Here is a 21,427-nt window from a genome sequence, read left to right as displayed (position 1 = left end):
ATACTTTTAGGGGAAAAAAAGTCCATAGCATGTTGATTACATAAAAGGTATTTGGTTAGAGAAAGAGAAATTCCTAAACATAATACAATTCATTGTCTGCTACAGTCTATACAGGTAGGAGTTATCTGCCTGGACTGGCAATTTTTTAAATTAAATTTATTGGGGTGACATTGGTTAGTAAAATTATATAGATTTCAGTGTATAATTCTGAATACATCATCTGTCCATTGCACTGTGTGTTCACACCTAGAGTCAGTTCTCCTTCCATCACCATATATTTGACCCCCCTTTCACCTGTTCTATTATCCCCTTTTCCCGCTTTCCTTCTGGGAACCACTAAACTGTTGTCTGTGTCTGAGTTTTTGTTTCTTTGTTTGGCTTATTCGTTTGTTGCTTTCAGTTTTATATCCCAGATATGAGTGAAATCATATGGTTCTTGACTTTTTCTGTCTCACTTACTTCATTTAGCATGAGATTCGCAACAGCTATCCATGTTGTAGCAAATGGCACTATTTCATCTTTTCTTATGGCAGAGTAGTATTCCATTGTGTACATATACCACATCTTCTTTATTCAATCATTTATGAAAGGACACTTTGGTCGTTTCCATGTCTTGGTCACCGTAAATAAAGCTGCAATGAACATCGGAGCACATATGACTTTACAGATAAATGTTTTCAGATTTTTTGGGTAGATACCCAGGAGAGGGATTGCTGGCTCATATGGTAATTCTATCATTAATTTTTTGAGGAGACTCCATACTGTTTTCCATAGTGGCCGTACCAATTTACATTCCCACCAACAGTATATGAGGGTTCCTTTTTCTCTACAGCCTCTCCAACACTTATTATTATTTGTCTGTTGACGATAACCATTCTAAATGGGGTGAGGTGATATCTCATTGTGGTTTTGATTTGCATTTCCCTAATAGCTAGTGAAGTTGAGACTTCACCAAAAACTGTTAGAAACAATAAACAAATACAGTAAAGTTGCAGGATATAAAATAAAGTACAAAAGTCTATTGCATTCCTATGTACTAAAAATGAAATTTCAAAAAAAAAAATGAAAACAAATTATTTTGCAATTGCAACAAAAAGAATCAAACATCTGGGAATAAACTTAACAAAGGATGTGAAGGACTTATACACTGAAAATTACAAGACATTATTAAAAGAAATTGAAGAAGGCACAAAGAAATGAAAAGATATTTCGTGTTCATGGGTTGGAAGAATCGACACAATTAAAATAAATGGACCATCTTTTGAGGTGCGGATCACCAGGTGTGATGCCAATGTGTCAGTCAGGGCCTAAAGAAGGGGGTCTTTTTAGAAAGAGAAGGAATAACCTGAGATTATGTGCATTTGAGTTGCTCTGCTTCCTTGTCACATCCTCCAATAATGACATTTTGACATGAGTTGTGCTGCAGTAAAGGGCATGATGGAATGGAATGAGGCAGGCGTTGGTCTGCATCTAGACTCCACTATTTTACAGTTGTGTCACCTTGGACAAGTTAGCCTCTGTGTGTATCCTTTTGTGGATCTGTAGACTGTGCATACCACCTTGCTCGCTGTGCTTTTGAATTCAGGGACCACTTATGATCTATCTGGAACAGAATTTGACAAACGTTGGAGCCTGACACGGGGCAGCTCTTAATAACAAAATGGACAGCCAACGTGATACAGTTGAGCTACAACCTTGATAGTTCTCAACAAACAGAGATGGTTTTCTGTTTGTTTGTTTTGTTTGTTTGTTTTTTTCCTCTTCCTACTTTTCAGATATCTAAAAGGTTTTCCTACTTCTGGTTTTTTAGGGTTGTATTGTTGTTGTTCATTTTAGCTTAAGCCTCGTCTCTCACTCATTTCTCTGCTGACAGGTTATAACTTGTGGCCAGCACATCTAACTTAGATTGCCTCTTCTCTATCCTAGCACACATGCAAAGCCAAGCATCTGTAAGCCCTAACATCGTTGAGATACCGCTCTTTTAAGTGTTTAAAGTATATGGAATGACTATAGGTGATGAGGATTAGTTTTCCAGCAGCTTTTAGTCCTCACCTTAACGCTTCAGTGAAGTAACTTACCAGCCTAAAGACAGGATTTAACAAATGACCAGTGTCCAGGGGAGACATGGCGGTTGTGCGTCACCAAGGTTTCTATTCTGCAGAGCACAAGCTCATAAGCTTGGGCCATTTTTTGAACACCTCTCTTTGAGATTTGATATCAGAAAGAGTAATATGATGTTACATTTAGAAAAAGTTTCAGTGGTTTAGTTATTTTAACTGTGCATATATTCTATAATTAACTTTCCTGCTAATCACTATAATAGATACAAATACATTATCCCATAAGATAGAAAATAGGAAAGAAACTCAATGCTAATGGAAACTTATCTGGTATAAACACCTTCTTTGAAGACAGGAACCAGCGGTGTGTGGCCTCACCTAGGGTTTCTGACTCTACCTTTACAGAGTAAGGAAAGACAACACTGCTGCTAAAAACAGCAGCATACTTAGCAATTTGCTGCCAGGGAAGCGTCATGAGACTGTTAATGTGTTAAGATCTTTCGAATGTTACATTTTGTTTGATCTCCAGTGTTTGTTATTTTTATTATTAGCTTCAGGTGTATAAAAACATAATGATTAGACATTTACACCCCTCGTGAAGAGATAACCCCAAGATGTCTACTACCCATCTGACGCCGTCCATAGCTATTGCAATTCCATTGACTATATTTCCTGTGCTGTGTTTGTATCCCATAAATAGATATATATATGTATTTTTAATTATAGTTGACATTCAGAAATTTAACCATGGGCGTCAGTTTCGACTCAATCTAAGAACAGGCACAGGGTGTCTCAGCCATGATTCTAAGCAGCCTTTGTGTTGTGTGTGGATTGAGTGGCCAGCGATGGGGGCTTCCCCCGAAAGACAGAGGCCTTCGCAGGTGCTGGTGTCACTCAGATGAGGAAGCCCTGTGGAGAGGCTTAGAGTTCTGGCAGATGGTCCCCTGAACCTGGCTGGTGTAGCTCAAGTGTTTTACGGAAACGTAGAGATAATGAGATAACGCTATAATTAATGCCTGCTGAATACACAGCAGGTAAGAAAAGTATCAGCACTCTTTCAAAAATCACTTTGGCTTCCGGACACTTAAGCCTATAAAACCTGCTTATGTAGCTGCACTATTGCACGTTTCTGTATAAATCTTTGCAATGTGGAGGTCATTACTGTTTGTGTTTATGACCCTAAACGATACTCAGTTTTATTTTCCCGAATAAACTACACAGCTATCAACTAAATAATAGCTACACACTGAGAGCTATTATTTCTAAGTATACTTTAGTAAAATACAGCTTTTTTATTATAAATGGAGGGAAACACTCCTCATCCAATTTTTTTTAATAGTTCTTTCCTGTTTGAATCTATTGTGCATCGTGGGGGCTAAAATGTTTTCATAGAGCGAAGTGTTTTTATACGCCATTTAAAAATAATGAGATCCATTCCCAACGTAGAATTGTCTGTCCTTAATTCAGTACTGAGCATCTGTGCCTTTCAACGCTGTTCACAAAAGTTGAGAAGAGGTTTAAAATTGCACCGCTAACTAACAACAGTAGTCAAAAGAATTGTTTACAATTTCTGATTCTCAAAATTGTGCTTCTGCTCTTTTTAGAAATATGGCAATCCCTGCCAGACTATTTACCTTAACCTATTTAATTTACGTTTCTAATTACTTTCCATAGGCTCTCCTGTTTGATGTAGATGGATGGTCACGCCAGAAAGGGCAGTGATCACAATCTTTGCATGTAGAGGACACACAGAGAGAGAATCAATTGTCAGTTGACACAACAAGGAAAAATAAACATTTCTTGCCCCTGAGAGATGACAGAACCTCTTATAGATGTTAGCATATCAGAAAGATTTTCTCCAGCAGAATCTCTGACTGCTTCTGCCGGAAATTTTGACTCTCGACAAAATTCATCATACCAGTCATTGAAAGCAGTGGTTTGCCCAATGCACACTGTCTTATCAAATTATCTCAAAATTATAAAAAGAAAATAACCCAGTTGCTGTTTGCCTGTTTGAGGGGTTGGAGTGGTACAGTCAATGCAGCTGTATATACTGAACTCAAACACTGTCATCAGTAAGAACTAAAAAAACTGATAAACTTCTGTGCACCTCAGTCACTTTTAATGGTTATTACAAATTTAAATGAACTCATTGGAATAACGTAAGTACCTAATTTGTTCAAAATGCTGAGCTGAATTATATGAGGAAGTGTTACAACGTATATTACATATACACATATAAGATAGAATATACATCATCCCTGCATTTAACTTAGTAAAAAAAAATAATGCAGATAAGAGATTTCTGAAAGGAGAGATACAGGCCCTAGGTAGTTCATTCTGTTCCTACATATGTTTCTTAAAAGTTCCTATAAAAGTCTAATGTGAAAGCAGTTTATCCCTGCTTGCAATGTTGTCTGTAATTCATGGACCAGTCTTTAAATATCTTAAATGAAACCAGCTGAAAGAAGCTGTTTTGTTGCTTTAGATTTTGGAGCTGCATTATCTCAGCACTACCATTTCAGACATTTTAAATCATAACACGCTCTGAGCAGAATTTGCATGTGAAGCTCTGCAGTGACAACTGTCTTGTACCAAAGTTGACATCAACAAGCCCAGCAAGGGTTAAGAGTCTGTTTCATGGGAAGAAAGGATAAAGGGCCTTACCTGCGAGAGAAGGCTGGATGACACTGGGACACCATTGCCCACTCGCAGGTGCAAGCTGCCCTTCACCAAGTCCCCAAGAGCATGTCCCACTGTAGGTTGGACCCTGAGTCGGTGGCGTTCCCTCCAGCTGCCAAGCCAGGTTTCATATGACTCTGAGACAATATGAGTCTGCGACATGGAGCTGTTGTGGCTACATCCTGTCCTGTGGGTCTAGTGCAGACATTTGTAAACTGAAAACCATTTCTATTAGTGTGTGTGCAATTTACCACGTGAATATTAATCTCTATCTGTCTCACCAGCTGGGAAGCTAATAGCCCAATACAGCATGTTTCTGAGTCAAGAAAGCAGTCTGCATAGAATTCGCCAGTCTTCAGAATCTTACCTCCTGGGATATCACCCCACAGATTCCCTCATTATTTGTAGCAGAAATTAGCACATTATTTGTAGCAGCATCTCCTGGTGGGAGATATTTCTAAGGTAAATGTTCAAACAGAGCCTGGACTACACTATCACCTTAGCTGAAGCCGAGACCCGTGTGATCGCCCGACCTCGACTGTCGCAAAACCGAAGACTCAGAGAGAAGATGCAGAAAAGATGAAGGTCATTTCTAAGGTGCAGATGCAGGTCCAGACACGGGGACTTCTGTGACATCAGCTCCTTACCACGTGTGTGCAGGTGACGCTCAAGGACGAGGTCAGGACACAAAGGGCAGACACCTGTAGGATTCCCATTGCTCCTGGGTGCAAGGTAAATCTCCCCCGGGGCTGTGATAAGTCACTTGGTACTGAAAACCTCTCCAGGATGTGGATTCACGAGAACCCCTGTGGAGAACAACTAACTCACTTCACAGCAGCAGTGGTCTCAGATATAACATTACTAGAAGCTGTGTCCTGTCTACAGAGGGCCCCAGGAAAGCGCTAGAAATCAGTGTCCAAATCCAGAGACGTTATCTGATGACCCAAGAACTGCCTGAGGAAGATGTACTCATAAATGATCCTTGGCTCAACTCGGTGTACCTGTATAGAGAGAAATGTTAACTTTGGCCGCAGGAAAACCGTCGAGGGCAGGATTTTCTAACCTATCCACGTATTCTGAAAGATAGCTAAGCTGACATTTTAGAATTGGTCCCTCTGTGCCAAACACTGTGCTTCATGCCTTTCTGTGTTTCATTAAGCCTCCTAAGAGTCATCACCAGGAGTTGCTATCAGTATTCTTAAATTACAAATAGAAAATGGAGCATCACAGAGATTAAACAACTGCTCAGTTACTCATCTAGGAAGAGGCAGAGCTGAGACGATGGGAATCTTTGTTCGTGTAACTGTAACGGCAGTATTCTTTAAATCAAACTTACGTTTCTTCCCCAGGTCTGACAAATCATACCAGTGACACTAATACAGTAAAACCTAGTGGAAAGTCTGTGTGGAGACTACAAATATCGAGTAAATTAAGACATTTGAGTGGCGTAGTTATCTGATACCTACCGTCAGTCATCCTTCTCCCTACTATTATTTCTGGAATAAGATCTTAACAAATCTTATTGTTTCCGAAGCTTATAAATGGGTGGTCATTAATAATAATTCCATACCTATAATTTTAAGTGTCTACTTCCCTGGTGTTTTGTACCATATTGTGGAGGTTCTGCCTTCTATCTCCAAGGGGAGGAGAGAGTTAGAAAGTCTTGGCTATCATCATAGCGAATAGTGTCAACAGAGATAGGATTTGTTCCAGCAAAGAGAAATGGTGTTGTGAGCGTGTTATTTGCAGTGCACGGATGGGTAGATGCTATCATTTATAACACTGCATCTGCATTCAGGGCCGCTGAATTTGAGGAATTGGTAAACAGGAATTTTATCTGATCTAGACATACAATAGGCATTTCCACTATATCATTGTTATTGCTACTTAATACAACCCCGAACATTCCGGTGTGTGGAAGAAAATTCACCACTGCACCGACTGGAGGGCATTGATTTATATTTTAGAGAGTCCAGACATTTCAGGGGATTGGTTGTGGGATTTAAGACCTCTCACTCAAGGGCCAGTCTTCCCCAAGCCGGATCAATAATGATTGAAAGTCTGTTCATCTGCGCGGGCAGCTTGGTCGCCTCCCTAAAATCACTTAGCAGTCTGAACTTAACTCCTGAGGTAACTGCCCTGATTGACAGTTTGAACAGAGAGGATGGGATGGAATGGACCTATTAACTAGGAGGGAGGGCATTTGTCCTGCGGGCGTGGCCATGTGTACCTCCTGCTGCTGAGCTTTAAGTGACCTGAGAGTTTGAAAATGGAGGGAGGTGTTTTCTTCAGGAAAGGCCTCGGGAGGCTGGAGCGGAGCTTTATTCCATGAGAACCCAGGGAGAATGCTCTTCCTGTGTCTGCGTGGCTGGCCGCCCACCCTGCATCGTCAGACATGAACATCAGGACGCTCTTTTCCTGCGCCTCCCTAGTCACCTTGCTACATACACTTGTGTAATGCGAACTATGTGCCCTCACGTGGTGGGCAGAGCGAGACCTCGGGCCTCTCTTCCTTCCCTGTAAGGAGCCTGATCCCCTCAGGGGAGCGCCACCCCAGCACCTCATCTAAGCCTAGTTACTTCCCGGAGGCCCCGCCTCCAAATACCATCACCTCCGGGGTGAGGCTTTCAACGGAGGACGTGTGAGCAGGTATCATTTAGTCCACAGACGTTCACATCACCCAAGGCGAAGAACACACGTGTGCTTGGAGTTTGGGAAACGGAGCAAGCTTCCTCTGAGCCCGTGGTTCTTTTGCCGGTGCCATATCTATTCTATCAGGGTTCATGAGAGCGTTGTCTGTTTATCTGACCACTGAGTTCAATTTAAAAGATTCCACTGGTATTTTTCCAAACAAGGGAAATTATCAACTTTAAATTAAAAGCAAAATGAGTCAAAGAGATAAAACCGAAATAGTAATATAACTCAAAAGTATTCTTTCCATGGGGTTATCCTGAGGTACACTCACATTCTCTAAATCTGAGCAAATTGATGTAATTCTAGGAAATTCACTGCATGCGGAATTCATAAAAGCTTTCTCCTTTGAGTCACACAAGTTTTCTGAGACACTGCCTGGCATTGCGCTTCCAAGATAACTTTACACAGGTCAGCAAGACTTAGGCAGGAGCTTGTTTTGCGTCATACAGAGAAGTCAAATCAACGATAATTCAACTCTTCCTACTTGACCTGGGGGATCGGTCACTCAGGGTTAGTACCCACTTGTGCTGTAAGGGTCGTGGGGGACGGAGCAATTAAGAAGCTGGCTTCCTCTGCGTCGCTGGGGACACTGTGATGGTGTCCTGTCGGTTGATTGTGCCCCACGGGCAGACACAGTCATGTGGTATCGTCTGCTACTTGAGTCATTATTTGGCAGAAGACCATGGACAGTGAGGCACCATTTCCTCGGTCTGTGACTGGTCACCCATATCCATGCAGAAACCACGACCTATCTGGAAAGATCCCTCACGGGGCTGGGGCCAGGCAGTGAGAATAAAGGAGGGAACAAGCGATCAGTGCCACTTCATTCTTTGTCACATAATGCTTTTTTAATACCTGTTGTAAACATTGCTAAAAGGGGTTCCACTTAGGAGACTTTGAATTTTAAAAGACCGTCTATAAATTATTCAAACCATCCCAAAAGCAGTTCTGCAACTCTTACTTTGTATTTAACAAGCACACATCACTTATTATCAGCCTGCCATTAATTCAATTGCTTGTTAAATATTCATTCACTTACAACAGCCAAAAGAGGGTTCCACCTTTTGCCTCAATTTCCTCTGGCATCTGGAATATTTCCAGAAAAGTGTTCCAGGTTACTCAAGGAAGACCGCAGTTCCCTACAGAGCCCAAGGGTTCTTCACTGAGAGAACTAGTCGTGTTGTACTGAAAGGATCAGCCACAAACTGCACAGACTTCGCCTGTCATTTAGATGAGGCCATCTGCAAGGCAGGAAGAGAGCTATCAGTAGGAACTCAACCAGCTGGCACCTTCATTGTGGACTTCCAGCCTCCAGAAGTGTGAGAAATAAGTGTCTGCCATTTAAGTCACCCAGGCTGCGGTATTAGGTAGGTGCAAAAGGACGTGCAGTTTAAAAGGTGAAAAATAATTGTAAAAAATTCAGTTAGCATTGCACCAGCCTAATATTTTGTTACCACAGCCTGAGTTGACTAATGCATGAAAAAAGGAAGGAGTTGCTGATGATTTGTTCCTTACTTTAATCTGGACACTTGGCCTGTCCCAGCCAGTGTTCTTTCCAATTGGTCAGTTTCCTCACGAACCTCGGTGATGGTCCCTTGTAGACCATACCCTCTGCCAGACAGTGGTTGGACCTGCAGGACCTCAGTACCTGTTTCCCACAAGACAGTTTAACACGCATCATGATTCCTGTTTACAAAATTTCAATCCATTACTAATTTATAGCCTCCAGAATAATTTTAATGAAGTGTAACACAAGTTTATTAATATTCCAGATTCTTAATTTTGAAATGTTGACTTACCAATGTCCATTGATGTCCAGTTTTATATTTACGATAACCAGTGCAAAATCACCTTTTTGTAACTATAGTTGTTACATATATAAATAAATTTATTTATTTATTTTCGCTCTCCAGTCAACAACTTAAATCTCAATTTCCAGATAGAAAATACTTATTTCTTTGTAGCTAATAGTTCTATTCAAATCTAATCACTGTTGTTAAGATATTTTAGCTAGTACTGTTTGCTTCACAAAATGATTACTATTCTTATTTTTATATAGTAATATTTTCTATTGCTTAAATAACATTATTACATTTTTGTGTTCTACTTTGAGCTGTTGAATCAAATGCTATCATTTTCCTAATTTTTAAAAAAATTTCCACATCCTAGTAAATGATATTTTAAACCATTTTTCTTTCTGAAACCTCTCATATTAATCAGTTTTCTGTGAAACTGATCATATCACCTGTATTATCAGTGGGTACTTATTAAAAGGAAATATTTTATACATTCACATTTTTTTACACATAAACTAGTACTTCGAAAGGAAAATGAAAATTGGGTTTCTAGGTTCTTATATGGTGCTGTTGCCACAATACTATACTCAGTGTCTGAGGCAGATAGTTTTAAAAAAGTAAAACAAATAATTTGATGTGAATATAATTAATATATTTTCCAAAACTTTCCGTGTAGAAAACCTCACATTTTGCTCTGATGTTATTCTTAGTTGTAGTCACTGAATTACAATACTAAGATAAAAGGGCTGCTAAAAGACAATTTTAATATGCACGCAGTGTTTTTAATTTCTTTACAATCAACCATTAAAATTTTAATAAACACCGTCCTTGGTTTGGGTAGAAGAGAGGACAGGCAGGAGATGTTTGGAATTCTCATAATGAACTTCATCTATTTAAAAAAAATTTAATAAACATCGAACACATGCTACAGTAACACCCCAATATATTAAAATACAATCTGTAGATTTAACTAAGTGTACAGTTGACAAAGGAAACCAGAGTAATTTTTATTATATGTTGAAATAATAATGACTTTAGTGATATGCCTGAGAAGCTCCGAACACTAATTGATTTTTCTCAGAGTACAAAGGCATTAGGCAGTTTCTGTTATTCCCACCGGCCGAGCTGACCTCATAAACCAACTTCTTTCACTTCTGTAGATCAGAGCTTCCCTCTCCTACTTAGTTTACCGTCTGCCCACTCCTCCTGTTCAAACTAGTGAATCAGAGAACACTTGGAATGCAGTCCTTAGGGAACGGCTGGCAGGCCTCGAAACTGCCACGTTGAGTAAGCTACAACAGACAGTGTGTTTGTTCTCTGCTGGTGGAAGACGAAGGGTGTTCGGCCCTCCTGGAAAATAGGTGGGGATTGGTAACTAAACTAGAAATGTTTCCCTTCTTATTTGACCCACGAATTCTAGTGCATGGAATGTATCCGTACTAAGTCTAGTAGTGTTCATCTGTGATATTTTTGCAATCTGAAAAAAAGTTGGAGACAAGCTAAATGCTCATGAAGAAAATGGTGGTATAGCTTTATTATTATGCGACTGTTGAAGTTATAGCCAATAAGATTATTTAACAGCATAGTAAAATGGGTGTTCAAATTATAAGTAACAGCACTTTGTCTGTAGATTATAGTAACTTTTTTCTAATGTGCAACTTTTTTACTAAATACTAGAAAGAAATGACAAAGAAAATAAACCAAAAAATTTAATAGTAATTATCTGTAATTGGCATTACATTTTCCCCTTCTTTGTGTGTGTATATTATACTACATATATACATATTCCCTAAAATCATTACTTTTAAAAAGCTAAGTTTGGCTTATTTCAGGAAGCACTTTGAGGCTTAAGAATTGAATCTTCATGAAAGCTATAATATTTATCTTTATTCTATCACCAAATATACTTGGTGATTTCCCCATGAAAAAATTGGACATTAGAATTTTCACAAAATAGTGTTTATGGTGCTTAAGATCTATTAAAGAATTGTCATGGCCCTGGTAGAGATAAGATATCTTTCTAAATTGTGGCTGATTTTTCTCAAGAATCAATTCAGACTTTTTGAGATTCTTAGTTTATTTTGTCCAAAAAGAGATGCTTCAATACATCAGTTCAGTAACTGTGCCCACTGAATTGTTACCACATCCTTTAGTGATTAACCCAAACCTCATCTGCTTCAAGAAGTTTCATCTGGTCTTTTGAAATGGACGTGCTCTCTCTCCTTCACTCTCAGAAACTGTGGTGCTATCCATCCTGCAGCCTGTGCCAGGTTTCACCTTTTTTACAGCATTTATTTGAGTATTAGATGCAGACCTCAGCAGTTGATCACTTCTAGGGTACAACGTGTTCTTCCTTACTCATTTTTTATCCCTTTAATATTTCATCAGGTTCTTGAATGTGGTATGTACTCATGTCATTGGTTGATTTTCTTGACTATATATTTCTTGACTGTGTTATTGTTGTTTTTGTTGCTCATTACTTATTCAGTACAAGTTTCTGGATGAAGCTCAAATTTAGATTGGCAGTTCAGGACCACTGAAAGCAAGAGAAGGTTAGAATTTTGTCTGCTCCAAAAATGTTTTCTCTAAAACATATTTTGACTTTGCCTTTAATTCATAATTTATGTGTCCCTTTAAGATTCAGGGGTAGAAATCTCCCTCAAATACAAAGGAAAAGGCTATATTTATTCGAAAAACATTCTTTTTGATTTTACAGAGCATTTGTCATCGCAGTCTGATATTTCTGAAATGAGAAACCCTACTTGTAAATTAGTCCTCACTTGGCAGCTACTTGAAATTTTTATTCGTTATTCTTCTGAAATGTATCTAATACCATCATATCTTTCCTAAGTTCTGGAGACAAAAACATACATAAATAGCCAAATTACTTCTGATTTACATTTACCTTATTTTTAAAGGGCCAGAGCCCTGTTAGCATGTTAGGTAGAACAATCCAGTGAAATGTTGGCTTAATTTTAATTAAGTAGAATTAAAAATTCAGTACCTCAACCACACTAGCCACATTTCCAGTCTTCAGAGTCACCTGGGGTTATGACTTCCTTTCTGGGTGGAGATATAAAATGTTTCCGTTGTTACAGAAATTTCTGTGGAGCAGCAGTGATCACAGTTTATCTTTTATTACACAGCGGCTTTCACAGACACGTGACCCTAACTGCTCATTTAAAAACCGACAAGTTCTAGGTTTGGTTGCACTTTTCCCTTGTCATTTGTTTTGTAGTCGTAACAGTTCCTGAACTGTTGCTTTCTCTCTCTCTCTCTCTCTCTCTCTCTCTCTCTCTCTCTCTCTCTCTTTGAATGTAAGCATTTTTCCAATGTCAGAGAGCTCCCTGATTTTCTTCCTTATCACTGGTTTTCAGCAATTTAATTATAATGTGTCTGGGTGTGCTTTTCTTTATGCTTATTGTGATTGGGGTTCAATGAGATTCTTGGATTTGTGAGATCATAATTTTCATCAGATTTGGAAGATTATTGGGCAGTATTTTTTTGAATACTATTTTTGCTGTTCTGGGACTCCCTATATACGTATGTTACATGGCTTGATACTCATCACCTAGGTTACTGACGCTCTGTTTATTATTTTTTCCCAGTGTTTTATCTCTACAACACAGTTTGGGTATTTTCTATTTCTACAACTTCAGATTCATAAATCTGTTCTATATCAGAGTCTGATCACTTATAATATTCATCCAGTGTATTTTTTTTATTTTCGATAATAGAGTTTTCATCTCTACATGTTCCGTCTGATTCTTTTATATATCTTTAATTTCCTGGTTTGAGGTCATATTTTCTGATTCTTGGGATCTCTAGGAGGTTTTGATTGGATGCTAAAGATTTTATGTTTTATGTTGTCAAGTGTCTCAGTTATAATTTGTTTAAAGAAGCATTGTGCTTTGCTTCTAGATATTCAGGTTGTTTGGGGTTGAGTGTGATCATCGCAAGACTTGTTTGGAAGTTTTGTTAGGGCACCTTTCACTGCAGGGACCACTGCTCCTCATTGCTGAGGCCTGGTCCTTCTGGTTCTCACTTCATGATCCAGAGAGCCAGCTAGGACTCCCCACTGTTGCTAGTGGGAACTCGATTGATTCTCTGCCTTCTGTGGGTCAGGAACCATTCAGCTCACAACTTTCCAGGAACTTCCACCAACCTCAGAGAAGTCTCCCCTTTGCACGCATATCCTAGGACTGGCGGCAAGGGACCCCTGAGATGATTTCTGGTTCCTTTTCTGCATAGCTCTCTTCTCTAGAAGCCTCACAAATGCCTGTGTCCTCAGATACCCTGGACCCTGGCCTGCGTCTCCTCGCTCAGTAAGGTCACTTAACTTTGAGTCACACACACACACAGACACACACACACACACACACACACACACACACACCAGCTCTGGGACCTGAAATGCTTTCCTGGCAGAGTGGACCATCCTCGGCCTTCCTTTGTTTCTTTCCTCTCACACAGAATGGCTCCACACTGCCTGTGGTTTAATGTCTGAGAAACAGTTGTTTCATCTCCATTAGCCGGGTTTCCTAGTTGTTTGCATCCTGAGGGTTACTTTAACCCTTGTTGTTCCTCATGGCTAAAAGTGCATGTCCTTCTGCAACGGGCTGAAGAGTCAGATGATAGAGAAGCACAAGCTACACATTACACTGTGTACTGAGGCTTCGTTTTGCAGAGAGTGTGAAATGATAATGAACACTATGACAGAACTCTCCGTCATTGTAAACACCGACAGAACGTGGCAGGTCAGTCTGTGTGTGAGAGCTTAGATGCGTATAGATTTTAAGGGGATGAAGAGTCAGGAAGCAGAATTACACCCTCGCAGGTTGGAGCTACGCTTTTCCACAAAGAGGAAAAGCATGGCATCAGGGAGAGCGTGTTGACATTTACAGGGAAAATTCAGAGGATTAAATTTGATGCAGGGTCCCTGTCAAAGACACACCACTGGGTTCTGTAACCATGGCTCTAACCTAATCTAACAATTCTTCTGTTTTCATTATAACCAACTATCCCTGTCCAAGCAATAAAACATCAGCCATAAGAATTGTTTATTCTTGAAAATAACTCCACAATATTTCTAAAACAATCACATAAGGCCAAAAAGAAAATAATATAATTTCTGTGGATTTTATTACTGATGTTGGCCTAGAGTGGTAAGAAATATAACCGTCAGTCCATTCCAGAGCCACAAAATGGATCTTGTAGTTTATTTCCTCCCTCAGTGTGATTAAAGTATACTAGATTATATGAAGAAGCTAAATGTTTGTTTAAAATACATATATACACCTTGATTTTGCTTGTTTCAATTGATTCTCAGAGGATTTGTCCTGAGGTATGAAATAGCTCAAATTGCAAAATTAAAATAAAATTATCAGCTTTCCTTCAACCATAACCTTAAATAATTCATAAAGAAACTGCTTAAATGTAGCTAAGCTGAAACAAAGCAAAGCAAAATATAATTCTTGTTTTTAATGATGCCATATTCTTAATTTTTATGTGAATAACATGTTTCTGAAATCCACCTTCATTATAAGGCAAGCCAAATAATGTTGAGGGTCCAATATTTACTAAAAATTTAATAATCCAAGATGTGATAATTAAGTCTCAATTGAAACATTTTTATGTTACTTGGTGGCTCCTGATTTCCGAAGTCATTGGGTTAAATGCATAGTAAATCTTCAAGCACATCCAGTTTACGTCTTTAATTGAGACTTCCACCACTTTAATACTCAATTTAGAAATGTCATGTTAAATGAGTTTTAAAAATAAGATGCACTTAGTATTTTTATAAGCTGTAAGATTTTAAAAGAGAATCTTCCTGTAAAAATACAGTTGTCACTGATAAACAATGCATCAGTTAGGTAACGTTCAGCAGTGGTCATCAATATCAGAACCTGTGCCCCTGTTGGAATTTCAGTTTCATCATATTGGTGTCTTTCATTGTTAGGCACTTTAGAAGATAACATCTGGCAGTAAAAAATAGTTGCTTAATAAATATTGTTGAATGAATGAATGAATGAATGACTTTTTAATGCCTTAAAAAATAAATCTGTAAGTGCTGGACTACTTAGAAATGAAAGTTTCATTGAGCTTAATTAAACACAATTAAACACGGTGCCAAGCTCGGAAAACAGTGTTTGGAAATACTAGCACTCCTTAGGCATAAGTAGCGTAGGAATTGTTAGTTAAATAATTAAAAATGAGGCTGAGAATAGAAATTTCAGCACAGATACCTAGTCTGCTAATTTTCTGATCTTTGATGAAAACTGGCTACACATACTGTTCTTTTTTTTGTGTTTGTGTGGTTTTTTATTAACTGACGTTTGATATCAGTTCAGTTAAAGACAATGTACAGAATTTATTCTGCTTCATTTATTTTCTGAAACATGTTTTTCTTCTGTTCTCTAATTGAATTTTTGATTTTTAATTCCTTGTTTCCCTCTTCTACAGCATTTAATGGAATGAATTGTTACTTTCTGGTAGGAGGCTTCTGGGAATGAGACAGGCAGTGCATCTACCCATTCTAGAAAATGTAGAAATAAAAATGCAAGCTCTCAACAGTAGATGGAGATTACATTCCTGTATCCCACCATCAGACCTTAGCCATTTTGGATTTTTCTTGTCATTGATAGAATAAGGTGGTTTATTGCTTGCACTTGCTTGTGACAAATTGATAGACATAAAAATAAAAACAATTACAAAAGTTTTAGTCATTATGCAGCACTAAATTTTGGATAAATAAATCAAGAAGCTATTTATAACTATACCTTAAGTGATTATAAGTATTTTTCTACCACATTCTGCTGTGCATTGTTCACTTTTTATCTTTCTAATGTTTTTTTTCTCAAGAAAATCAGTCATACTTAGGCATTTCTGATTACCTGGCAAGGCATTGAAGAACTGTTAAAAGCCAGTGATATCCATTCCGTCTGATCATTTACCTTTGGATTGTTTTTGTTTGTTTGTTTCTTTGTTTCAGGATTAAAACAAGGTGACCCAATCATGACTGGAAAAACACAGACCAGCAACGTCACCAATAAGAATGACCCCAAGTCCATCAACTCCCGCGTGTTCATTGGCAATCTAAACACAGCCATTGTCAAGAAAGTTGACATCGAAGCCATCTTTTCAAAGTATGGAAAAATCGTCGGATGCTCGGTTCACAAAGGTTACGCGTTTGTCCAGTACATGAGTGAGCGACACGCACGTGCAGCAGTGGCCGGAGAAAATGCCAGGGTTATCGCAGGCCAGCCCCTCGGTGAGTGACGCTCAGTTTTGGGTTTCACACTGGTGTTAAAATCTGCACATATTGAGGATGGACTTGCTGTTTAAAAGCCGTCGCAGCCATAATATATCTATGTCTTGTTTAACCAAGTATAGTGCTTGTATACTTATAATTTGCATTATTTCCATGTCCTTTTACATATAAGTGTCTTTATTTTCTCAACAAATTTTTAAGCTTGAAATCAAGTCTGCTTTGTAATACGTGTTACCTCCACCAACTCTAACTGAGCCAGGCAAATAAACAAATAGGCATTATGTTTAACTTGATTTGATTTGAAATGGTGTCGCTATTCCAGGAAACACTATGGTATGCAAAAAAGAAAGAAAGAGGAGAGGAGAGGAGAGGAGAGGAGAGGAGAGGAGAGGAGAGGAGAGGAGAGGAGAGGAGAGGAAAAGAAAAGAAAAACAAGATCTCAAATGCTCCAGAGAATGACAGCTTTGGAGTTTCTTTAATACGTTTGGAATTAGGGAGGGGACATAAGGTGGGAGAAAGCATGGTACAGGATAGGTAACAAGATTATGTGCTCCTTGGGGGTGGTTACGCCTTCGAGGGGTCTGGAGAAGAGGATCACTGTGGCATCTCAAAAGTGTGTTCACCTGGATGCAGAACAATGGACAGGGCTTACTAAAGAAGTTGTGTGTCTGAGGCGTGACTACCCACCATGACCTGCCCAGGTAGGAATATGATCAGATCTCACTGTGAGCTTGCTCTGGGGCACTGAACTTGTCTGCCTTATTTTACAGCACCTTTTTCATCTACATACTTACAGCATTTGCTCTGATAGGTTAATGTATTTTCCTCATTTCTTGTTTTCACTTTTCTGGGAGAAAGGATAGAAAAATAGCAAAGGAAATAAATGCTGAGAACTAGAAAGAGAATATAACCCACTCTTTCTTATTATCTACTAAGCAATCTTGTGTGTCATGCCTGTTCAGTTTTTTACAATAATCAGAATTATGTTTAATGGTCAAAGAATAAACATATTTTGTTCAAAGAAAGGAGAAGAATATAGTCGAAGTAAAATGAAAAATGTTCAAGAGAAAATATTTTGTAATTAATATATAGATAAAAAATAAAAATCTATTTTTCAACATGAGGAAAATATATAATTAATACATCAGTGATTCCCTAATTTATGTTCAGATTCATATATCAAACTAAATATGTGACATCTTCTCTTGGATAGATATAGGCATCTCAGCAGCATATGCCCAGAAAAAACTCAATTTCCTGTACCCCCAACCTGCTCCACCCCCATGGTCTCCATCACAATAATGGGAATGCTCATTTGTCCAGTTTTTCAAACAAAAATCCAGGGGTGAACCCTGATTCTTCTTTCTCCACCGCACTCTATGAATAATTCATCAGCACTGTATTGCCATCAATATGTCCGAAACCCAATCACGGGTTAAATCTCTACCAATAGCCATCTCACACCGGCCACCATTATATCTCCAGTGGACAACTGAAGTAACCCTGTAACTGGCCTGGTTCTTTCCCCTCTTGTCACAGTGTCCCTTTAAAAACATAAATGAGGTTATGCCGCTGATCTGTTCTTACATCTGCAATACCTTCCGTCTCACCTGCACATTCTGTCCCACCTACTGTACCCCTCACTACCATGTCCTCAGCTCTATCTGCATTGTCTCTGTGCCTTCTGGACCATGGCAGTAGTACCAGCAATGGGTGGCTCACACATTCCCAGATTGTTCCTCCCTCAGAGGCATTGGGTTTGCCATCCCTCTGCTTACAAGACAGGTCTTGGCTAATTATCTGTGCCCTGCTTATTGTGGGCTGCACTCCAGTTTTACTTCCCCAGAGAGTCACTTCCTGACCAACCTGTCTAAAATGGAATAACATGCCCTGTGGACATGAGACAGAAAAGGGATCTTGGCCTTAAATTAATTTAGTGTCTTTTATACATGTGCATTTCTTGGTACTCCTTTGGCACCACAGCAGAGAAGGGCTATCACAATTTGTCCCTGGCTTTCTGCCTTTGGGGGACCCTCAACTCTCTGTGGGAAAGAACAGCTGATTGCATTTGTCTACATTATTTGGAGATTCCTAAAAAATCAGAATCTAGCTGTGAAATTATTCTGAAGTTTAAAAACATTTTTTTTTTCCTTCAAATCACAATTTCTATCATGGAACTCTCCTAACAAATATGTATCGCAATTCGGATATTTAATTAAATTTAAAAAGGTGAAATATTAACATATCCTCTTCTTACTCTTTTATTGAATTTGGATTCTAATTTTTGTTAATATTACAAATATTTATTGTATCTTTTTACATCTAAATTTAGTCATTGGAATGTTTTCTTCTCAAACACATTATGTGAAAGGTGAAACAAACTTTTTTACTGTCTAATACTAACAATTTTTATATGACAGTTCACATATAAAATGTCCATTTGTACCAAAATATCATGCAGAGAATTTGGAGATTAAGTCTAGATCAGTGCCAATTTCTACTGATTATACTGGCTGGATTACACACGTTTTAAATAATCGTCTGTTATATCTTTATTTCTAGATTCTTTCACTGTTACGATACTTGCAAAAGACACAATTTATGAACTTAAGGAATCAGTTATTAATAGTAGGAGGAACTCAACTCTGAAAAATAACTTACTTATAAAAATCACTCCCCTTGCTCACATCAGAAAAGAAATCCCCCCTCTACCCCTCTTCAGTTCTATGGTTGGGCTAATAATAACATAAGACAAGATTAACAGGAGGAAACTCAATTTACTATGTTCACATGGGAGAGCATAAATGGTGCTCAGAGAAATGATCAAAGCTGCAGTTTTTAATGCTTTTGAGACAAAGAAACAATAAATTTGTGAAGATTTGACTGGACAAAGGAGGTTAGGTTTGGGTGCGCATTGGTGAGGAATCTAAACAGAAAGAGGGCTTGGGGCTCGTAAATTAGTAAAGGAGTAACAAGCTTTGTTTATACAGGCTTTTCGGCCCTCTGTTTTTGAATTCTCGTGATAAGGGTGCAGCAAAGAGGGTACCTTTCACAGTGGAGATTTATTTCTTGCATTCAAGGAGACAGAGGAGGGTCAGTGTGCCCTTCTTGCACTCGCTGTTTGTCAAATACTTTTAATTCAAAGTAATCAATATGCCATTTTGTAATATTTGGGTATAGCCTGCCCTGGACCCTGACACTCTAAAACCTGTATACAGGTCCCCGTTCGTTCTTGAAAAATAAAGTCTAGCTTAGAAAAAGAATACGTAAAATACAGCATTAAATTAATTTCACTACTTTATAGGTGTTTTAGAAATGGTGAAGGAATTCAAAGGAGGAGTGTGATGAATTGAGGTCGTTATAATAATTTTAAAATGAATCTGGTGACTATTCTTAATCCTGATCATGAAGGAAGGAAGGGGAATGCACTGGTAGAAAGAAAGATTTTGGAACGCAATCCTGACTGAGGGCAAATAAGGAAATAAACAAATGCTTGTCGCAGTCCATCAGGCGTGCCCAAAGAATAGTGGACTTCAGGTGTGTTTTTATCCTCAGCTACCATTGTGCATCCAGAGCGGACTTTTCAATATACAAATCTAATGAGATCACCCTCCGATAAAAATGTTTAGTGATGTCTCACTGTTCTCAGAAAAAAAGACTGAAACCCTGGCCGTGGCCGACACATCTTCGTATGACTTGTTCCTTGCTCATCTGCATCTTTAGATCACCACCCTCTCAGCCTTGCTCAGTCCCCATCTAATTTGATTTCTCTCAGTTCTTTGAACAGTTCCCCTTTGTCCCTCAGCAGGACTTTTGCTGGTTGACTGTGTGGAATGTCCTTCCCCCCCAAGCTCCTCATCCCCTCACCTTTCTCCCCCTTCACCTGACTATTCATCCTTCAGCTCTCAGATCAAATGTCATCACTTTAAGGGAGCCTCCTCCGATCCCTCAGACCTCGTGGGAATGCTTTGCTTCCCTTTCAAGCACGTATCTCTCTACTTACATTTCCGTGTTTGCCGTTGTAGTTGGTTCTGCTCCTTCCCCCTCTGACCTCAGTCCTGGAGACTGTGCCTGTGGAAGTGAGTCCAGCACCAGCAGAGTGCTGGTACTTATATGGCAGATGCTCAGTGTGTGTGCTGGGCGCACGGTGGGATGGTCAGTGGGGTGCATGGACTTAGGTGGGGTGGTCAGTAGAGTGGATGGACTTAGGTGGGGTGTTCAGTGGGGTGGATGGACTTCGGTGGGATGGTCAGTGGAGTGGATGGACTTCGGTGGGGTGGTCAGTGGGGTGGATGGACTTCGGTGGGGTGGTCAGTGGGGTGGATGGACTTCACTGAAGGGCTCTCCCCAATCCCTTCCATCACAAGAAGAGGAAGAGAGAGAGGAAGCAGGAGAGAGGGAGGAGGAAAAGGAGAGGAAGGGAGGAGAATGGGCAGTTGGAAGTTCTTTAGAAAGCGAGTGGCTACAGTTTGGGATCCCTCTAAAGAGAAGGCACTGTGGTCTCCTTGTGGGGTGACCAGGTACTCAGTCCCTCTGAAATCAGCACCACAGAGGTAGCTATTTAATAGGCCTGATTTCATTTTTCTCTAAATGTAACCCAGTCTTTAACAAGCATCAAATATCACCATATCTATATTGTATTCCAATGTTATAGTAAGTGTGATATGTTGGTTTAAAGAAAGATTTTCATTGTGGAAAACTTCCTCTGTGCTCCTTAAAATGGCTTCCTCTCATCGTTCTATTATTAATGGTGAGGGATTTGCACAGCACTTCATCATTGCCACAGCTCTTTCAAGCACAGATTATCTTCTTTGATCTGCACAAAACTGAGAGGTAAGTAGCACGAGTATGTGTGCCTGTTCTGCTGGCAAGAACTGAAGCTCAGAAATTGGCTTGCCTTATATCACACAAATGGCTGTCCACCT

General features: G+C 39.2%; 1 protein-coding gene across 11 annotated transcripts in view; it reads left to right on the top strand.

Moving 5' to 3' along the window:
* RALYL (RALY RNA binding protein like) overlaps positions 1 to 21,427 on the top strand; it is a 499,528-nt gene that overhangs the window by 238,290 nt on the left and 239,811 nt on the right. For all 11 annotated transcript variants that reach the window (XM_033126911.1, XM_033126900.1, XM_033126901.1 and 8 more), the window contains one exon: positions 16,224 to 16,502. In XM_033126911.1, coding sequence (XP_032982802.1) covers positions 16,247 to 16,502 — 256 coding nt within the window. In that variant the 5' untranslated portion in view covers positions 16,224 to 16,246. The remainder of the gene's footprint in view (positions 1 to 16,223; positions 16,503 to 21,427) is intronic.

Source organism: Rhinolophus ferrumequinum, chromosome 14, assembly GCF_004115265.2.
Source record: "Rhinolophus ferrumequinum isolate MPI-CBG mRhiFer1 chromosome 14, mRhiFer1_v1.p, whole genome shotgun sequence".
In the NCBI taxonomy this organism is placed as follows: Eukaryota; Metazoa; Chordata; class Mammalia; order Chiroptera; family Rhinolophidae; genus Rhinolophus; species Rhinolophus ferrumequinum.
Note: the sequence above shows the minus strand (reverse complement) of the source record. Positions and strands in the feature narration are given on the sequence as shown.